The 21274-nt window shown below is 33.8% G+C and overlaps 2 protein-coding genes across 2 annotated transcripts; one reads left to right on the forward strand and one right to left on the reverse strand.

Moving 5' to 3' along the window:
* The first annotated feature begins 1593 nt into the window (after window positions 1–1593).
* LOC8265138 (probable glutamate carboxypeptidase LAMP1) lies at window positions 1594–6551 on the forward strand. Its single transcript, XM_025156452.2, is given in 15 exon segments — window positions 1594–2398; window positions 2400–2459; window positions 2461–2627; window positions 2630–2658; window positions 2790–2857; window positions 3016–3097; window positions 3211–3303; window positions 3413–3554; window positions 3763–3842; window positions 4005–4092; window positions 5116–5199; window positions 5567–5655; window positions 5731–5871; window positions 5952–6095; window positions 6294–6551. Coding segments are annotated over 15 exon segments (2127 nt in total). The 5' UTR covers window positions 1594–1721; the 3' UTR covers window positions 6477–6551.
* An 875-nt stretch (window positions 6552–7426) lies between these two features.
* Window positions 7427–16472, reverse strand: LOC8265137 (serine/threonine-protein kinase VPS15). The gene is made up of 10 exons (XM_015716256.3): window positions 15999–16472; window positions 15375–15543; window positions 15138–15298; window positions 14939–15018; window positions 14231–14336; window positions 13658–13834; window positions 10431–13571; window positions 9038–9285; window positions 8856–8955; window positions 7427–7827 (listed from the first exon to the last, which is right to left on the reverse strand). The coding sequence occupies exons 1-10, from the start codon at window positions 16269–16271 to the stop codon at window positions 7651–7653; spliced, it is 4632 nt and encodes a 1543-aa protein (XP_015571742.1). The 5' UTR covers window positions 16272–16472; the 3' UTR covers window positions 7427–7650.
* Window positions 16473–21274: the final 4802 nt, after the last annotated feature.

Consider the following 21274-nt stretch of genomic DNA (forward strand, 5'->3'; position numbering starts at 1 on the left):
TAGATTAAGCCTGTAACTGTAAAAAGCTCTTAAATTTAAATATTTTAAATCAAAGTTCTTAGAATTTTATATGTAAAAAGGCTCAATCCGTTTTAACTGAAAAAGTTGAAGAAAAACACATTATTATTTCTAGAAATTAGTTATGAGGCAGATAATAAGAGTAAGCAACTTCTTATACTCATCCTAAATATAATAATACATTAAATGGAGAGTACTTTTACTGCTTGAGTTAATTTTAAATGCACATTTAAAATTTTAATTTAATAGTTACAATATTAAAAGAAAATAAAAAATTAGCCGAAATAGTAAGCATTTTGGAGAGTTGGTGTGCATTTGAGACACATAATACGACGTTAGCATCATTTTGGATAATGATTAGAGAGAGCAACATAATATAAAACAAATTTCACTCCGACCAAAAATCCCCTTTGTGTAAGCTTTTGGAGAAGGATTTAATGGAAAGCCCTTTCTAATGGTTCAAAAAAATACCCTTTGTGTTGGCATTTCTATTATATTTTTTGATTCTCGTGAATGAGAGACACCGCAGCTCATTTGCTCGCTCACTCTCCGAAACCAACTCAGTTTTGTGAAACGACGAGAAATAATTGGAATGGAAAACTGATCCCCGTGACTCGGACAGCGTAAGCACCAAAGCAACTTAGTGAAACTAAGACTAGAGAAGAAGACAAACCAGTGGGGGTGTTTTATTCAGGGAATTTCGACATTGCTAATTTTTTAATAAACAGTCTTATAATATTCTTGAATTGTATTATCCTACCCAAAAATAAAAAATAAAAGCTAAGCAAATGGATAATTGAATTGTTGTATATATTACCACTGTTAATTCATCATTAAGAAATTGATTTTTAAGCTAAAGATAATTTATCGTCCTTCATTTCTTCCTCTTGTTTTCTTTCTCGCTTTCCTCTGAAGACAGGTGAGAATTCTGAGCCATGATTCCAAGGGTGTAATTGTAAGGATTCTCCGCAATTCGGCACAAGAATTGAATGACCCAGGTTGTGATTAAGCCATATATATAAATATAAAGGCTCGGGAGCTGATTATGCCAGCCAGCTATATAATATTTTGGAAACCATTCAGCTATATCTAGCAACCTTATAAAATTCACAGGGAAATTAATGTTGGTGGAGGAAGATATAGAAATTGTTTTAATTACTGAATTATCAGATTAATCATTGGACATACAAAAGTATATTATTAGTTTAGCCTTCGGAAAATTACATTATAAGGCCATTAAATCTGTCGATCAAATGATAAGATGCCATTAACATCTTATAAAAGGAACATGAAACAATGCGACAATTTATTTTAAATGAATGAAATATGACATTTAATAGACAGAATCTTCCTTCTATTTTATTTTTTTTCCTTTATATAGTTGATAAAGTAATAAGGGGAAAAGAAGATAAAGTGTATACACTAGCAAGTAGTATATTTGGATAAAGTATTAAAGGCAGGAAATGGGCCCAATCGCAAAGGAAGCAAGAAACAAGTAGTGACAGGACATCTAAATAATAAGTCTCGCTTTTGAATGGGATATCAAGTTTCTTTAATACATATCATTATCAAAATACTACGTGAAATAGGACAAATCATTTATCCTTCTCTATCTGGGTGCTGTGAGCTTTTCTTGCTAAATCTTTCAGGAGTTACAGATGAAATAGCCCCACAACTCTCGAGAAATAGCAGAACTAAGCTCCATGATCCAAACAGCTGCAGCTATCTTCCTAGCAATAGCAGCATCTTTCTCCTTGTTCATATCTTCTACTTCAAAATCATATTATCACTCCCTCTTCATTTCCACTACCCTGTCTGACAATGCCTCCATATCACACAACCTCTACATGCTCACCCGCCGGCCTCATGTTGCCGGCACACAAGCCAACGCTGACGCTGCTGCCTATGTCCTATCAACTCTTGCTTCCTGCAACATTAAATCTCACATCGTTTCCTATGATGTCTCCCTAACTTATCCTGTTTCACGTTCCTCGACTCTGAAAAAGCTACCTCCAGACCAACCAATCATGTTTGATCTCGATCAACAGATTTATGATGGGGACCCTTAAGCAGATGTAGCAAATGACGTTCTGCCTACCTTTCATGCATATGCTAAGTCAGGTACTATAACTGGACCTGTGGCTTATGTGAACTATGGACGAGTAAAGGACTACGCCACGTTGAAAGAAACGGGAGTTAATTTATCAGGGACTGTTGTATTAGCAAGATATGAAAAGATTTATAGAGGAGACATTGTGTATAATGCACATGAGGCAGGGGCTATAGAAGCAGTAATTTATACTGATAGAAAAGACTATGGGGGTGGAGAAAGTGGAGAAGGATGGTTTCCAGAAGCAAAGTGGATGCCGCCAAGTGGGGTAGGTAGGGTCTGTTTATGATGGAGCTGGGGATCCTACCACACCTGGATGGGCTAGTAACAAAGTTTGCGATATCAGATGACAAGGTAGCAGAGGGAGGGTACGTTCCACTAATACCGTCATTGCCAGTATCAGCAGCTGTGGGTGAAACAATTATGAGATCAATCGGTGGACAGGTGGCTAATGAGGACGGGCAAAGAAGCAAAGATGGTCCAACTTATAAGGTTGGACCTGGCCAGGTGTTTTGAACCTTACTTATATTGCAAGTATTGAACCTAGTTTAAGTAAAGAGTAAATAACCACTCTGGATATACAACTGCACAATGTAAAAGCTTGGAACAGAACATACCCTGTCTATCAAACAATGATGCATATTTTCAATGAGAATTTCAGGGAAAGCAGATCATAGCAACAGTTCAGAATGTTATTGCTGTAATTGAAGGCGTAGAAGAACCTGATCGGTAAGAAATTTTAGAACAACACGTACTCGCACGGCAAACTTTGCAAATGTAACGTAAACCAAACATCCAAGTAAGCAAAGACTAGAAGAGACATTGGTATCGACAAATAATTAACCCGACTTTCAACGATTCAGTAACTCTGGTATACCTATTTCTAGATTTTTCATTCTGGGTAACCATCGAGATGCGTGGACATTTGGAGCTGTTGATCCCAACAGTGGCACTGCAGCACTGCTAGAGGTAGTTGCGGCTCTAAAAGACTTCCCTGTCAAATACCTTCCAAGTGAAAAGAAAAAAAGAAAAACCCTCATAGAAGCAATCAGCCGCTGATGTAATTTTAATATGCTTCATAGGTTGCTCAAAGATTTGCAAAGCTACAGAAAAGAGGATGGGGACCTCGAAGAACAATCATCTTGTGCAATTGGGACGCAGAGAAGTATGGCTTGGTCTCTCTCTCTCTCTCTCTCTCTCTCTTTTTATGTGTTCTCATGTGTGTGAATGATGAGTGTGTGTGCTTGTGTGTCAAACGAAACATAAACCAAATGTTATTTTCAGATAGGATCAACAGAGTGGGTAGAAGACAACAGAGCAATGTTAGCTTCAAGGGCTGTAGCCTACATGAATGTTGATTGTGCAGTAGCTGGAGCAGGATTTCATGCCCATGCAACTCCTCAACTTGATGAATTACTCAACAGGTATGTAAATTACTAAACACCATCACCACAGACCATGAGCAAATAAGCAATAAAGCAATGAGTAGGACACAAAGGAATCATGTTTCTCACATATTCTTCCAGTTACTTGTGATATAAAGCAACTCCAGAAACAGTAAACATGATATAGAAACAGTATAGAAAAGTAAGATGATATTAAGGTGTTATTTTGCTCATCAGAATCAGATTCACTGATTTTTAAGGTTCAAGACCCGGATAACTCTTCACAGACCATTTATGAATTGCGGGTCAGTTCCAGTAGCTCTCCTATGGTAAGCATAACCTAACCTCCTTCTACCTCTTAATAGTATGATCACAATGAACCTGTTCAAGGCAAATTAAATTCTAGTTACCAGTAGAAAAGTCATATTGCCATAGAACAAATGATTACATATAGAAGTGACTCTATATTAATTTGTTCTTTATACATGAAGATTGGGAGATTGGGCGGCGCAGGATCCGATTATGCAGCTTTTGTGCAACATATTGGTGTTCCATCTGCTGATGTGTCATTTGGAGGAGGTAACAAATATATTGTATCCTCTGCACCTCTTGGCCAACTCTTTTAGTTCAAAAGTGAATGCATATCACAAATACATGCATAAATAATGCATATACACATATAAACTACATGCAAGTATGTAATAGGAAAAAGGTACCAATGAGCCTCTGAACTTTCAGCCAAAATATAATTAAACCCCTAAACTCCAAACTTGCTCAACTACACTTCTGAAGTTTGAAAAACATAACAAATGTTCAACTAAATCAGAGAAATGACCAAGCAAGCAAGAAAAAAGAAAAGAGTTAATGAGCAATACCAAGAACAGAGGGCATTGAAGGGAAAAGAAAAATCAAACATGAAAATCAGCATAAACAAGTCTATGACATCCTTGCACTAGGAGACCTCAGGGACCTGAACTAAACTATGCTTGAAAAACAAGGACACACAAGCACAAGTTCTATACCTAATAAATGATACCAAAGTATCACAAAGTATGCAGCAAAACCTTGTGACCTTGTGAATCAACCTAAATTTGATAAACTTGCAAAAGCAAACAACAATGTTCACGTAGACTAGAAGCCACTGTATGTATAACCCAAAGCCAAATAACACTGCCTAAATGCTCTCACCTTATGCTAAGATGTCAGATAATTTACTCACCAAATAACTCTAATTCATCTTGTTCAATAATGAGAAAAATTAGCATGCATAGCACGTGAAGGAATACACCAGGCCCTACATTCTTCCTCCTCAGAACTTTAGAGAAGTATGTACGCATTTTGACATGAGATGCCAACATAGTATGAATTTTTTTTTTCCTGTTTAAATTATTATGATATGATCTTACAAATAATGAAAAACGTTATTACAAATTATTATAGCTAGGCACCTTCAATGACTTCAGCCTAAAATTCATATCCTTAATTGTTGGATAAGCTTTCAGGATTTTTTATTTGATCCCTCGACAGCATTTGAAAAGGGATGATTAACGCAGATATGATTATGACATCTTTCGCTCCTGACCAACGGATAACCAATCACAGGGTACCCGGTATACCACTCAATGTATGACGACTTCGTATGGATGAAGAAGTTCGGTGATCCTATGTTTCAAAGACACATTGCAGGTTGGTCATCAAAGTCTACCTAACAACATGTAGAATATCTATACAATAAAAGATTTTGCAGAAAGAGATTCTGAAAGTTGAAACGTTTCAACTTCTAAGCAATCCCTATATACTTGATCAGTACTTGCACCAAGTTACAATACATTAGAAAGACCATAAAAAACGTTAAGGGTGAGCTATTTTCAGAACATAAAGTGCTAGAGGCACAACCTTTTCTTTATGTAAAAATTTTCTACATGAAGAAAAAGTTATTGTCCTAGCAATTTATGTTGCGGAAATTGTATTTGCCAAACATTAAATATTCACCCACTCAGTTCAATTTTCACATGACTCACTTTCCCTAAACTCGGTCCATTTAAAACAACAGTGGCCAGTGTTTGGGGTTTGGTTGCTCTTCAGTTAGCAGATGAGGAGTTTTTACCTTTTAATTACCTATCCTATGCAAATGAACTCCAGGTATGTCTATTTTGAAATGGCGAACAGCCACTGTGTAGGTTTACAACTCTGCTTAATGATAAATGTTAACTAAAGGAATCAAATAAATCCACCAACAGAAAAATTGCAAAGGACTTGGAAGATGAGGTCTCAGATAAGGACATAAACATTGATCCCTTGTTCAAGTCCATTGAGGAGCTAACAAATGCAGCCACCCAAATAGATAGTGAAAGAAAGGTATGATGGAAGTGTCTGTATCTCAAGAATGGCTAAACAACGTCTGCAGAGAGCCAACTCACAGACGTATAATTCTTCAGGCAATAGAAGAAAGCAAAGGCTGGGGGTCAATATTCAAGAAAGACCATTTAAGAGTGAGAGAACTCAACGACAGATTGGTGATAGCAGAACGAGCATTTACAGACCAAGATGGACTCTCTCGGAGGAGATGGAATAAGCATTTGGTATGTGTTTCATAATCAAGTCCACGTCCACCAGTTCTGTTCATTTCTTTATTTTTCTGAATCTAACATAAATAAAAAATATTTGTGGCAAAGCCCAAGACAAAAGTAGATTATGCTACAAAGTAAACCCAATTAGAGTCTACCAGAATGCAACTATCCAAGAAAGATCAAATTCATTGATAATTCTATGTTGTGCAGATATATGCATCCTTGAAGCATAATGACTATAGATCCAAGTCCTTTCCTGGAATAGTTGATGCAATCGAAAAGGCAAAGTCTCTCAAAACTGCAGAATCATGGCACTATGTACAACATGAAGTTTGGAGAGTCTCTAGAGCTGTCAGACATGCCTCACTAGTCCTCAGTGGTGAATTAACATGAATATGTACACCAACATCACCTTAAATATACAGTTCGTACCCGCTTTATGCCAAATATAAGAATTGATAAGACAGATATAGGGTAGACTTTTAAGATGCCACTAAAGAACACTACTTGCTAAATTTCTGTTCAAACCAGCAATAACCACAAAAACACTGTTGCGTGGTCTGAATTGGATCTAACATCAGAATACCTATCCACTAAGGATATTTTGATATCTTACAATACTACTGCAGAGCATACAATAATACTAATAAAAACACCAATGCAAAGATTAATACAAGGCCCCGTGACCCAGCTAAAGCACACAAGCAAGTCCATCAATTTATCTTGGTAAACTCCTTAACTAAATCACAAAAGAATTGTATGTTCACTTTAGCTAGAACCATATTCTATTTGACCATGTAATTCTCTTGGAGCTTTGTTTACTTCATGGTCAGATTCTGGTGATAAAACCAACCTATCGTTCCAAAGTAGTGCTAGTTCCTGACGTACTCTCATGAGTGTACTGATTACTAATTACATCTCAAATGCATTATTTATTGTATAAACACCATCAGTTTAATAATCTTATTTTATAAGCATTGGCTGGTAAAAAATAGATGTAGAGGACATTATTGTGAGAAAATGCATAAAAAAATTTAGATTGTTCGTTATTTAACCCGAACAATTATGTTCCACTTTCAATTGCCACAATACCCTCACCAAATAACATAAACAAGTTTTTAATTTTAACTGAAGAAGTAAAGCGACATGCAAGGCAAAGTTGATAAAATTGAATATGAAAAGAACAAACAGTTATCTGACAATGAAAAAATTAGCAAGATAGAGACGGAATTCCAGTAGCTAATAATACCTAAAAAGATGCAGGCAACATATCCTGAAAGATTGCATTTTTCAAGCAGAAGTACAATATGCAACGGGAGAGATGGTTTCAAAAAGAACTAAGATATCATGAACTTTTTTTTTCATTCAGTGAATAAATTGTGATGTATATAACTTTATCACTGTACAAAAGCCCAGAGGCTTCCTCTTTCCGAAGGGAGGGGTGTTAGAGAGTAAACATTATTCAGCATCAAAATGATAATTGCACTTCCTAGTCTTAATGTAATATATACAACATAACTAGCATTGACAATATATTTACAATTTATCACTTATATACTTAAGTTATTTACTTCCAAACCTTGATAGCCCCATCTCTACTGCTTGAAATTAAAAGTCTCTGGTTCAACTTTACAGAAGCCAAAGAGAGGATGGAATCTCGGTGGCAGCCAGCAGAATCAGTAGCAGCAGCTGCAATCACAGCCTTTGCAGTCATTGTGTTATTTAAATGTCGTCCTTTTGTCTCCTATTGACAAGAAAAGTAAGTTATCGCATACCACAGGATTAGCAAAGAAATAATAGAAGTATTAACTCACTCATTGAAAAATTAAAAAAACTAAGAAGCAATATTTTCAATAAATCTATGAAATAAAAAAAGGATAAAAAGAGGGAATAGTGATTTAAGGTGGGAGCTAGGAAGTGATTAACAATTAGGGGTGAGCATTCGGTATACCCAAAGCAAATAAAATGAATTACTTATACACCTAAACTGAACTGCATAAGAGACTAAACTGAATTAAACCGAACTGAATAAACCAAATACAATCTACTTTGAAAATAAATTAATATATCCTTTATTAATGATTAAAAAAGTTCAGTTAATTCAGTTGAACCAAATTATTCCAACTTAAAACCAAACAGAACCGAATTAATTTCGGTTTCTAAACAATTAAATCAAATGAATTATAAAAGAACACAAACTGAACTGGGTTCAAATGAACTGCAGTACCTTAATTTTCCATTCAAAAGAGTAACAGTGAACAGAGTTCATCATCAGTCAGCTACAAGTTGAAATAAGTTCATCATTGATGCATTTGGATAAAATAGGAATATCCTCAAACTTGGGAGGTAAGGCCAGCTGTATACTACCAAAGTAGGATACAGAAAAAAACAAAGCAAACATGTGTTTCTAGTTCTCATGATCTCAATTTTCTAGATTATTGAAGTCATTTTCAGTAACAATTTCAACCCGAAATTACCCAGCTTCAACATTTTTTGCAGGAATTAACTGCAGACCACCTTATCCTATTATTTGAAACAGAAATATATTATCATTGAAAAGGTGAAATAGTACTTATGTAAAGGAAAAACAAGAAAGAGAAGAAATGCTGTTCTCGTTTTGTTTCATTGGTGTTTGTAAAGCTCATTTTTGAGAAATGAAATGATCTTTAGTTGACTAATTAAAAAAAGAACAGAGGAGGATACCTCAAACAGAATTGAAGCACAAAGTTCAAAGAACATGTACTGGAAAAGAATTTAGGAAATTTGACATACCTGCACAATTTGCACTCCATAACTTGATCTTATTTCATATGAATCATCACTTCCAACTCCATTCAAATTTGGCCCACAAATACAGTAACTTTGTTTCGGGCTACAACAATGAAGAATCATAGTCAGTCAAATGCTATAGGATAAATAGTAGGCGTGACAGAAAAAGTAGGCACGCAGGCCACCTGAAATGGTCCCATCGACGTATCTTCAAGTCAGTGCCTCCAGTCAACAAGTCACCTCCAGGTAAGGGAAGCATTGAACGGATACCAAGGAGCCGGGGAGGAGGATCATTCAACTCATCAACTCTATATTTCGGGTTGACCTTCCGCCTTGTATCAGGTTTAAAGTTTACCTTACCAGATGGTCTAGCCAAGGCCCATGGCATATCAGACATTTCAGCATCATTATCATAATTTGCAAGCCTCAAAACCTGGAAGAAAAATTAGATCATGCTAAATGAGATTAACTATTCAGAGACTGATTAATCAATGATTACAAAATAAGTTGATAAATAGCTCGAAGTATTTTTCTAGCTAATTGAAGCAAGATTTTCAGACTTGGCCCGGTCATTGACCTAGTACAGGCAGAGGGACATGAGGTTGAACTATATATATGGGGTCAAACTTATCACTAACTTATTAAATTTAAGAAAACTTATTCGTATAATTATAATCATGTATTGATATTATACATTTCTTTTTACCACTTTGAACAGTACTTATCTATTCTGATAAATGTCTTAGTTTCTTAACATTTTGTTTAATGTTTAATATCAATTGGAGTATTCCAAAATTGTTTGTGGCACAGTGGTAAGCACTCTTACACCTCCAAGAGGTCCTGAGTTTGAATCTGAGAATGCAAATCTCAACCTAAGAATGCATGTAAAAGATGTGGCAGCATGGCAAGCTGACACCTTTCCCTCAAGAAACCCAGATTACCCACTTAAATCAGACCTGGTTGGTTGGGTAACCGGTCAATATACCGGTTCAGCACGTACATACCATTTCCATGATATGAAGTACAAGATATTTAGTTCGAGCATATTACAATATGTTAACAATTCATTTTTCCGACGCTCAAAATAATGCATCTGCCCCACGATACAACATTAAATAAGGAACTTCCTCTAGTTATGAGAAGTAGTGCATATGGTTTTATCTTGAACATATACAATCAAATTTCCTTTTCTCGTCCATAAACTAGTTCAGATGGCTAGTTAAGAACTTGATGAGAGATGATGCATCAACAAATAAAGAAATTAACTGCTACAACTTCATCTACTGATTCAAATAGCTCTACAAACAACTAAGAACTTGAGTCTTAAATGGTGAGAGCAAAACAAATCCTGCTTTAGTTAAATAGTTGAAACTGACCACATTCAGCCTATACTTTTTCTTTCCTAATAAAAGTTATCAACTAAAACAAATTTTTGTTTTCCTCCATTAAAACATGTGATGTACGAGATTTTTATTTTTGTTTGCTTTTCCAATTTAGAATGAACGAACGAACTTTGCTTGTAAATTTATCATCTAAGCAACAATATGGATATTGGGCATTAGAAAAATTGCCATCTACCTGGTGACAGCTCCCATTCTCAGCATTCCACAGAGAAACTTCATTGCATCCTGCAGCAACATATATCAGGGGTCTGGCAGCACTAGATACTGCAACATTTGAAGGAGGGACAAAAAGGCACATCTTCTCTATGGGGCAAACAAGAGAATACTGCCATGAGTTCACGGGTATAAGGAACCTTAGATCCCAAAGAGTAAGTACACCCCTAGAAGACCCTGAGACAAACCAATTCCCACAAGGGCCAGTTACAAGTGAAGAGACATAGCCTTCCTCAGGAACAGCTTTTAATGTCCAGGCATTCACATTTGCTCTAATATCCCAGAGATGGATTCCACAATTTTGAGTACTATACATAACAATCTGACTTGCACTATTATCGGCAGTGTAATTCAAAAGGCTTAGTATTGCACCTTCTTTGACATCCTTCTTTTTTATATCAGCAATACCTGAATACTTCTCAACGACATTGCCAAGGCCCCTGGATATGTGATCAACAGAAAATACATGCATCATGCCATCACATCCCCCAACAACAACCTGAGAAAAATTACGAAGCATTACACTGCAAAGTGCTCGGCTTCCTTCCAGGTGATAAGTCAGCCTTGATCTAAAGGAGATATCCTTTTCCAACTTTCTTGAATCCCACACCTTGACAGTTGAATCATCGGATGCACTAACAAAAAGGCTATGATCATTGGAAATTGCAATGTCATTCACAGCAGAACGATGCTCCTGCAGATGTGCTACTAATACACCACGAGGTCTCCAACCTGAGTCAGGAACAGATATGGTCCGCGCAAAGGATGGCAATCCCGTTAGGTCAGTGGAAGCAGAAGCATCTTCCACTGTAAGAGAACCCCCCTTTGTACCACCAGATATTCCCATCTCTTGAAATTTATTACTAACATAAGCAGTTTGATCATTTTCCCTGCTTTCTGGTTCATGTACCACTCGGTAGAACTGTTTTGAACCATTATTGATGCTGAATGAGCCTGAAACAAACTTAGGTGCAGGAACAGAACTAGCTAAGCTAAAAGATTTGTTTACCGATTCCATCCATGGCATGTATGATGAACCAATTCCAAGGGAGTTCATTCGCAATGAAGAATCAGAAGCTGCAGGAGAAATTTTCGCTGCACGCCTGTCCATGCTAAAAGAATACAAAGGTATTCCCTCTGAGGACTTATCATGTATGAAGCTATTCACGCCACCAATCTGTGGAGACATGTAGCCTGAGAATTGCAACTTTTCTGAACATAAGGGATCATGGACGTCAGCCATGCTAGAAACATTGCTCATAAAGCCCATAGCTCTCAACTTTGCCTCGCCATCCTCTGGCCGCTTAAATGAATCAAGTCTCTGATTCTCAGGACTTAATTTCTTGTCAGACCAACTCTTTATTGAATGTAGTTCCCCATCCTCTCTTTGTAATACATCAGCAGTTTCCCAATGTTTAGACTGTGCTGAAGAATTGTACCATATCTTTCTCTGTCTCTCCAACATGTCAGAACTTCTAGCCTTTTCTAAAACTTCGGAAAATACCTGTTTTGAGAAAGGAGACTTCAAACATAAAAGTAGAGACTTCTCGGAAGCTAAGGAGGCTGGTTGTCTCCGAAGGAAAGGGCGTATAACTGGTGCAAGAAAAACATAGGAATCCACTGCACCTAAGCTCTCACTGCTAGCTGCTATGAAAGCAACAGCTGACCTTCTAACCCATTGACTTGGATAACATAAAAGTGGAAAGGCATGTTCTATCATTTCAAGTAATATTCTCTTCCGTAAAAAGCCACGTTTACAGAGGACCGCCAAACAGTCCAATGCATTAACAACAACAGCCTCTGTTTGATCACTTAAAGCCTGCTCAATGTAAGGAAGAAGATACTCCTCCACACTTCTCTGGCCCACAAAGAAGCAGACATATATAATCTGTCCGAAGAACAATGCTCTTAGCTGCTCATCTCGATCATTGAGAAATGCAGGAAGGATGGGTAACAGAAAGTCATTACTCTGTCTCTGTCCAAAGAAGTAGCATAGTTTACCAATGTCCTGAAGGAGCGCTCTCCTGATATTTGGAGTTTGTTTTGGGCCCATCACAAGTTCTTGAACGACCTCAGCAATGGATTTCCTCAACTGTGCAAGCTGTGAATCATTTTTTACCTTTTGCAGCTGTCTAGATGTCTCACTGGATGATGCCAATGACTTCCGTGCTAAATTCATTTCATCAAGAACACCAGCCTCACTCAAGCTTATTGAGTGAATCAAGAAACCATAAGCAGTTAGTGCCAGCTTAGCTATATTGCTAGCATAACATATTCTCACACTTTCCTCTGGATCATCAGGAAGCATGGAAAGCATTGGAAGAATATATTCAGGGAAAATCTTAGCATCACTAGGAGGAAAATCTCGAACAAAAGGTAAAATGTCACATAAAGACTCCAAGGCAGCCGAACGAACTATTGCTGCTGGATCTGAAAGCATTGCAATAACATATGGTAGTACTCGCTGCAAGCGGTCTTCATCATCAATATATAGGGAAGAAGACTTCAGCAAAAGGATAGCCCCCCTTCTCAAATGAGGTAACTTGACATTGCGTATGCAGGAACAGAGTAGCGAGGCAATCAGAACCATACCTTCACATTTCATATTATCTTCAGGTGTTGGTAAAAAGGGAATGCCAAAGGTATCTGATTGACTATCATACTCAGACATCAATAAAGTCAAATCATCCATGGTAATCTTTTTCAAGAAAGGATGGTCATTTTTCTGAAATGCATTGGAGATAGCCTGGAGAAGCTTGCCAGGTGATTGCATGGCACATTGCTCGATGTCCTGGGAAAATGCAGAATTGGTTGCACTCTCAGGAGTCAACTTCATATAGTCAGTGCTTTGTTTTACATCCCCCAGCAGGGTATTGATATCACCAAGAAGTTTATATTGATCACGAACTAAACCCTTCTCTGTCTTTTCTCTCTTCGTTGAGTCCTTTGTCAAATCCAAGTTTTGTTTTTCAACAATGTCTTCTACCGGTTTAGCACCCATGCAATTTGCAGACGAGCAGAGTCCAGTAACTGTCTCCTCATCAGTCTTATTGCTCATCATTTGTTTAAGTATTTCATGGAAAACGCTCCGGCACATCGCAACCTAAGTACAAGAGCAGCAAATATATGTGAACTGCAATAGGGACAGCCAAAGCCATGTAGCATATAGCCATATACAGAATTACTTACCCTCATATCAGAATGAAGTGGATTCCAGCAGCAGTAGAAATTATGCAGAAAAGGCGAGAAGTATGTCGGAAACACAACAGATGCATAATTTAGCAGGTAGCCTTCAGCAGAAAGTCGTGCCTCTGGTTCCAATTGGATCATATGAAGAATCATCTTTCGGATTCCAGAATCTGGTATCTGCATTCATGGAAAATATGGATTAACAAAAAAGAGCCAATATGAAAGATGCTAGGAGAAAAACATTATTTCATATTAGGACGATACCATAGCAATCATTCATTAAATTTCGTGTACCATAATAAGCACTTTAAAGGAAGAACAGCATAAGGAAAAGCAAGAAATCAAAGTCTTAAGTCTAGGATGGAGGAAGAATTATAGCATGTGAATAAGCAAATTATGCTATAGATGCATAAGAGAATCTAAAATCATGTTGAAATTAAACTCGTTCTCTTTTCAACTTTTTACCCTTTGATTAATGAAAGAAACTTATTTGAGGAGAATTTCACAAAAAATTAAAAAAAGGAAAGCCAATTCAACAGGACAGAAGAAGGAGAAAATGGAGACAGGCGGAACCTTTTCAAGATTCTGGCTAGGATCGTACTGCCCTCTACGATAAGCAAGAAGCTGGGAGAGTTCAAACAGTTGCTGACCCTCAAGGAAAAGCTCCGCAATTACACACCTAAATAATAGCATTATGAGAAAATATGTATTGCGTCGTAAAACATCAAAATGTATAAAAACCCAATGCTGAACTAAGAGATTTTAACTGATATTAAATCTCAGTAAAGAGAGTCACAATTCCCTATCAGAAATGACTTTCAAATTCTTTTAATCCTGCAAAAGTAACAAGATCAAGTTACAAAAAATTTTAGAACACAAAGCCCACCCCATGGAAAGATTCCATATATCTGACTTAGAGATCAAAGGTTCAAATCACAGACACAAAGTCATTCTCCTCAATTCTTGGAGACTGTATGGTTCCACCCAAGTCTCTAGAAAATGCAAAAAAAAAAAAAACTTTACTAGCCAGGCTAGCCAGCATCTTCATATAATCATGAAATAAACCTTCTGCTTTTAGTTTCTGAACAATAACATTAATAATTATAAGAAACAAAATTATACAGAACCTACTTATATAGTTAAACACCCGCCTTTTTTATTGTGCATTAGAAAAATAGAATTAAGTGCAAAGACCATCACTGCACACATTAGAACAGTCGGCTTGTCTTCTGAGACCCAAGATTATAAGAAATAATAATGCTAGTATCTCCCCATGCTCACCCTACAGCAAAGATGTCCATGGAAGGCTTTAATGGTGCATCTTGAGAAACTTGCATCTCACCTCCATGCTCATAAAATCTCTGAAAACACAAAGGAGTTTTATGATATACTGTAATATAAATTTGTCAATTAGATCATAAAAAAAGGGATCAGAGATAAAAGAATAAGTATGTACAAAAAGAAAAATTAAAATAAAAACCTCGGGTGCAAGATAGCAGAGCCTTCTTCCTCCAGTGTCAAAGAAGAATGAGAAATCCGAAGGGTCGTCATAGGGGATGTAAGTTGGTTTAAATGATGCGAAGTCAGCAAGATAAAGCCAGTTCCAAGAAGTGACAAGCACATTCTCGCACTTAATATCACCTATAAAAAAAGGCACGTGTACTTGATGAATCACAGCCATTAGTATAATAAGGTTGTATCAGCCAACTGAACTTACCATGACAAATACCCTTCTCATGGCACTGTTTCACAGCAAGAAGTAACTGAAAAGCCAACCACTTTTTCTCCACTGGACTAAGGAAAGGTCTAGTACTCAATCGATCGTGAAGATTATTGAAAAAAAATTGTCTCAATAGATAAGCTGCTTTATCTGTTTCTTGCCAAAACTGGAACATAAGAATACAATAGCTTGTCAAAACTTTACACAACAATAGGAGTTGCAACTAGCAGGCGTATTTTTGTTTCTTAGCTTCGTTTGGAGCTCTCTTTTTGTATCAAAAATAAAAAGAAAACTTTACACAACTATAAATTAATTCCCTAAGAGTGTATTTGGAAAATCGAAATAAATGGAAGAATTCAGTTCGGTTGAACTTAATTTAGTCAATTCCCATTTTGGAACGTTCACAGTTCCACTTAAAGAAATGCATTTTGAGAAATAATAAATCAGGCCAAATTTGACACTGAATTGAATTCTAGCATACTACTTATTCCAAATAATGCATAACAAAATAAATTTAAGTAACAAAACCTGTGAAACAGAGCTAAATTTGCTTTTACCCAAACCGTAGTAAGAAAAAAAAAGAAAAGAGTACGAATTGTAGTGAGGAATTAAATTCTTGACCTGGAATGGCCAGACGTGAGGATGGTCAAGGGCAAGGAAGGTATCTTTGATGAGTTCGAGACGGCGCTCGTACTCTCTGAGATTAATAGGATCTCCACGCTTGAAATAGACTTTAACAATGACTAAACCTTCGTCGTGCTTGCATAGAATTGACTTAAAGAAACGGCCACGCCCTAGAACTTCCTTCAGGACTAAATTGTACGACGAAGGTAAATCATGGAGATAGTATTCCGTTGCCGATACTTGCGTTGTTCGCGCGATCTTGTTGCCCATTCTTATTTTGCATTGGCTTTTAATTCTGTTTGCTGTTTGGTTTTTTTCTTTTTCCCGTTCTTTTTCCCGTTCTTTTTCGTTTCTGTGAAGACAAAGAAGAGGAGGAGAAGGACTGTTTTGGCTTTTGAATGGGATGATCTGTTGTCGTTTTGAGAATGCAGCGGAGCTGGAGTGCAGTGGCCTAACGGACTCAAATTTTATTTTAGATTTAGAAGGAATTCTCAAATAAAGATATAAGTTTATATAAATTTTGGTTCTTTCCTTTTTGACGGGGATTATACATTTAAATTGTTCTCTTTAATTTGTTTATTTTGATATTTAAGTTATTCTTTTACTCCGTTAAACATTTTAATTGTCTATAAGTACTTTAAATTTATCACATTGATATTGTTAAAATTTAAATTTATCTATTTATATATATATAAATTAATTTTTAAAATTTAAAATTTTCTGACACGTATGCTTGAGTTTTAACTTGTAGATATTTTATTCTGAAATATATATTATTTTTTATAAATAAAATTTAAATTTATATATAATTTTATAGTTTATTTATTTATTTATTGATTAATAAGTTATATTTCTAATTAAATACTGATTATAATCTTAAAAAATAACATATTTATTATATTTTAATATTATATTAATTAATAAATAGTTTTCTAATCAGATAATATAGTAATTTTATTTTAAAAAATAATACATTGATTATATTTTAATATTATATTAATTAATAAATAATTTTTTAATTAAATAATAATCATAATTTTAAAAAATATTTTAAACTATATTTTTAATATTATCTTTAATAATAAACTAATTTTTAATTATATAATAAATTTTTAATCCTAAAAATAGTAACATCAATTATATTATTAAGTTATATAATAATTCTTATTAAAAATATTTTAAAATAGTTAGTTTGCTATTATTTTTTAAAATATTATAAATTTATACTAAATATAAAAAATATATTAAATTATTAACTTACTTTTATAATTAAAATAATAATAACAGTCGTACTATGTATTGTAAATGACCAGTATATATTAATTTATAATATCTAAAATTTTTTTGACATGTGTACTACTTTTGCCACATAGAGTTCAAGCTTATGTATAATTTTATAGTTTTTTCTATTAATTTATTAATTAATAATTAAATTTCTAATTAAACACTGATTCTAATTCTAAAAAATAAGATATTAATTATATTTTAACCAGATACTAAATAATAAATAATAAATAATTTCTTAACCGGATACTAATACTTATTCTATCCTATAAAATAGTAACACATTAATTATATTCTAATATTATATTAACTAATAAATAGTTTCTTAATTAAAAAATAATATTAATTCTATTTTAAAAAATAATATATTAATTATATTTTAATATATATATTAATTAATAAATTAATTTTATAATTATATAATAATTCTAATATAGAAGGGAGCATCTTAAATTTTAATTTTAATATTATATTTAATAATAAATTAAATTTCTAATTATATAATAAATTTTTAATTCTAAAAAATAATAATATTACATTTTACCTGTTTATATTATTCAAATAAGAAAATAAAACAAAAAATCATAGAGACAACTAAAGGGGAGAGGCATCTAAAACTGCCGTTTGGCAAAATCAACACTAAGTTGCTTTTACTTTTTCTAATTAAGGTTTAAAAACAGAAGCCAATTTATCCATTTTTAACAAAGTTTGATTTAATATATTTCATTAATTTTTTTACAAGTTATTAGTGTTAAAATCTTTATTTAACAAAGTTGCATTATTTACATAGAATATTTAATTTATAAAAAGATTACTTACAAATAGTAGTTGCAGATTCATATTATAAATATACAAATTTTTCTAAAAAAGATTATTAGTATTAATTTATAATTAAAATATCTAATGTAAGAAAAAGTAAGATTGTTATAAATAAAATCAGTAATTTTATAAATTAATAAAGTATATATAACTGCAACTTTTATATCAAAACTAAAAAAATTTAAAACATAAAAGTAAAAAAAAAAGGATGAAGCAATTATAATATTAAAAATAAAATAAAAAACATAAGAAACGGGAAATCTATAAATTTAAAATTACATGCAACACTTAAAAGGATAAATATTAAAAAAGAATAAGTCATGCATCAAATGAATTACAATAGCACAATAACTTATCTTTTATTTCAGATTTCAAGGAAAGAACAATAACTTTACCACATTCTTTTATTAGAGATACAATATACGTGTAATAGAATAACCAATATGCAATGCAACGCCAACATATCGTTTACCTACAAATTCAAATATTTACATCACATTTAGAGCAAATCCAAAATAGCCGGAGATAAAAGGTATACACCACCTAAGATAGATGGACAAAATGTAAAGGATCAACTCAACTAAATACAATATCAACAGTTTTTAAGAGAAAGCTTCATTAAATGCTTTATTTGATTAATAACCATCAAATGTTTGTCAATATTTATACAGGTACATCTATTTTAATAAGTTTATAAAAGGACCAAATGATTGTCCTTGTTTTATTCATAAATATATCATATTTAACTTTCTCTGAATCAGAATTACAAAAAATTAAGTTCCAAAAATCTGGTTTTCCTGAAGCTCATATTCTGTCGTGGTTGAATACAAAAGCAAGAAAGAAGACCCAAATAAAATAAATACAATAATATCAGCTAAAATGTCAAACACGCAAAGTGACCATGACCATGATAGTTATGAAGTGCATTTAGAATACAACATATATGACCCCGATAATAATTGAGCATGCATAATAGAAAGACGTGGGATCAAAGTACTGTATGGAATGATAAACAATGAAAATACCGGCACAAACATATAATTTTCAAAAAGTAATTTACAATTATAATTCCTGGAAGATTCGAATGTTTATTACTTCAAAATGGAAAGGGAGATATCAAATGAACTCTCTAGCTATACACAAAAGACCAAGCTCTCTATTTGAGAGAGAATTCAGGATCAGAAGAACCAAAACATACCAATTTATTATAACCATAAATAAACCCCTACACCAGCAAAACATTTACATACATCATTTAAACTAGGAAACCTCCAGTCCAAAGACCGACCGCCAAGATTTATCACAGAGTCTCAGCAGTCTCTTCTGGATCTTCAAAGTTAGGATCCTTGGCATCCAGAACATCCTTCTGATACCCAATCTCAGCTGGGGAATATCCATCACCAGCCCAAGTAAACTTGCCGCCATGACCACCTTTCTTAGGCGATCCGCTCATGCCAGTCGCCGATTTCCTGTCTCTCCTCGCATCAGACTTGCTGTTGGCAGTGCTGCTTTTGGAACTCTTGCCTGTGTTCTTCATCCTCCTTTGGCGTGAAAAATGGATGCAACTTTTAGACGGTTTATGTAGATGGAGACCCGGTTGGTCTTGTTCCTGTTTCTTGCTGATGGTAATATAGTGGGGTGTGTAAGCCTGTGATTCGATGGATAACAATCGGATAAGAACGAAGCCTGTGAAAATGTTATTTAATTTGAAGGTTATTTTCGGGTACGGTGTACTGACACTCCCATGTGAGTAACAGTAGTCATTTGTTTTCCGAGTATGGAAGATATTTGGACCTGGTTGTTTGCCATCGTACACGCGTCTCTGATCTTGGCTAAAATCTATTTATTTATTTGTATAAACTGGATAATAAAATAAGGAAAAAAGAGAAAAGTCTATGGGCTGGCTGTAGACCATAAGTTGACATCACTTCACAGCCTTGCCTTGCACCCAACTCTGGAAACTATTTGCTTTATTAATTATTATTTTGATTACGAAAGGTTTTTTTAATTACCAATAGTATATATTCTTTTCCCAGAATGACCCACGGAAACACCAATTCGTCACTGCACTTGAAATTGGAGAATTTACTTTATTTATAAATATATTTTTTAGTCGAAAACAGATTTTAGTATTTGATATATATATATATAAAATAATAATGATAGAATCCATGTAAAATAAAGTAAATTATATAATTTAATTATTTAAAATGTTCCATATTTATTGTATTCTGCTTTAAATTTTTAAAAGAAATAACTAAAATAACAGAGCGACAAAAAGGAAGAAAAAACATTAAAATAGATAATATATCTGGATCAAGAATATTTTGCACTCATAAATTAAAAATTATGTTCATTTTATGAAATCTTATTTATATTACAATTAATTTAATAAAATCAAATTTTCAAATATTTATTAAATTTAAATTTGAAAATAAATTTTACTGAGAATAAAATCTCAATTAAATTTTAAATTTAAAATTAAAATTAAAATAAATGAAATCCAGATATTACCGAATATGAGATTAAAGAGTAGCTATTTCAACATCTTCAATTCCATCAGAACACATGCTGGCCTGCAATTACTTTCTCATTCACAATCTTCGGCTTCAAAAAGAAAGATAACTCTTTATCATTCACAGCATTTTTGACAACTGTCTTATTTCCTGAGTTGATGGGAGATCAGCTAATAGGGCCGCAGTCTTATCGTTGTTTCGTTAATTGGATTGTTAACACCTTAATGAGTTAAGATTGTATTTTGTCCTCTATGCTTCTCCGGAATGAAAATCCATTTACCGTTTGAAAGAAATAAAAAGAGGTAATTATAAATTTGGTGTTTTAATTTTTTAATTTTTTTATTTAATTAAGTGTTTAAATCTGTATATAAAATGACCGAATTATTATTATTCATTCTTATTTATAATTTTTTTTTATTTTTTTAATATTTTTTTCTATTTTCTATCAAATCTTTTTTCAGCACTATAGAAAATGAATTAATTTTTTTTAATTTTTATATATTTTTAAGAAAATAAAATTACTTATTATTTTTTAATTTCTAAAAATTATCTCCTATAGCATTTAAAACCTTCTTTCTTTCTTTTTTTATTGTTTTGTGGTGAAACAATATATATTTTTTTAGGTGAATATACGAAAATAAAAATCAGTAAAAA

The sequence above is a fragment of the Ricinus communis genome, chromosome 3 (genome assembly GCF_019578655.1).
Source record: "Ricinus communis isolate WT05 ecotype wild-type chromosome 3, ASM1957865v1, whole genome shotgun sequence".
Classification (NCBI taxonomy): Eukaryota; Viridiplantae; Streptophyta; class Magnoliopsida; order Malpighiales; family Euphorbiaceae; genus Ricinus; species Ricinus communis.

Excerpts from the sequence above, each read along its gene's own strand:
- LOC8265137 (XM_015716256.3), bottom strand. The coding sequence starts at position 16,271 with ATGGGCAACAAGATCGCGCGAACAACGCAAGTATCGGCAACGGAATAC. Across the intron at positions 9,286-10,430 it reads AGAATGGGAGCTGTCACCAG|GTTTTGAGGCTTGCAAATTA; the intron begins GTAGATGGCAAT and ends TTTTTCTTCCAG. Across the intron at positions 7,828-8,855 it reads ATGGAGTGCAAATTGTGCAG|GAGACAAAAGGACGACATTT; the intron begins GTATGTCAAATT and ends TCTTGTCAATAG.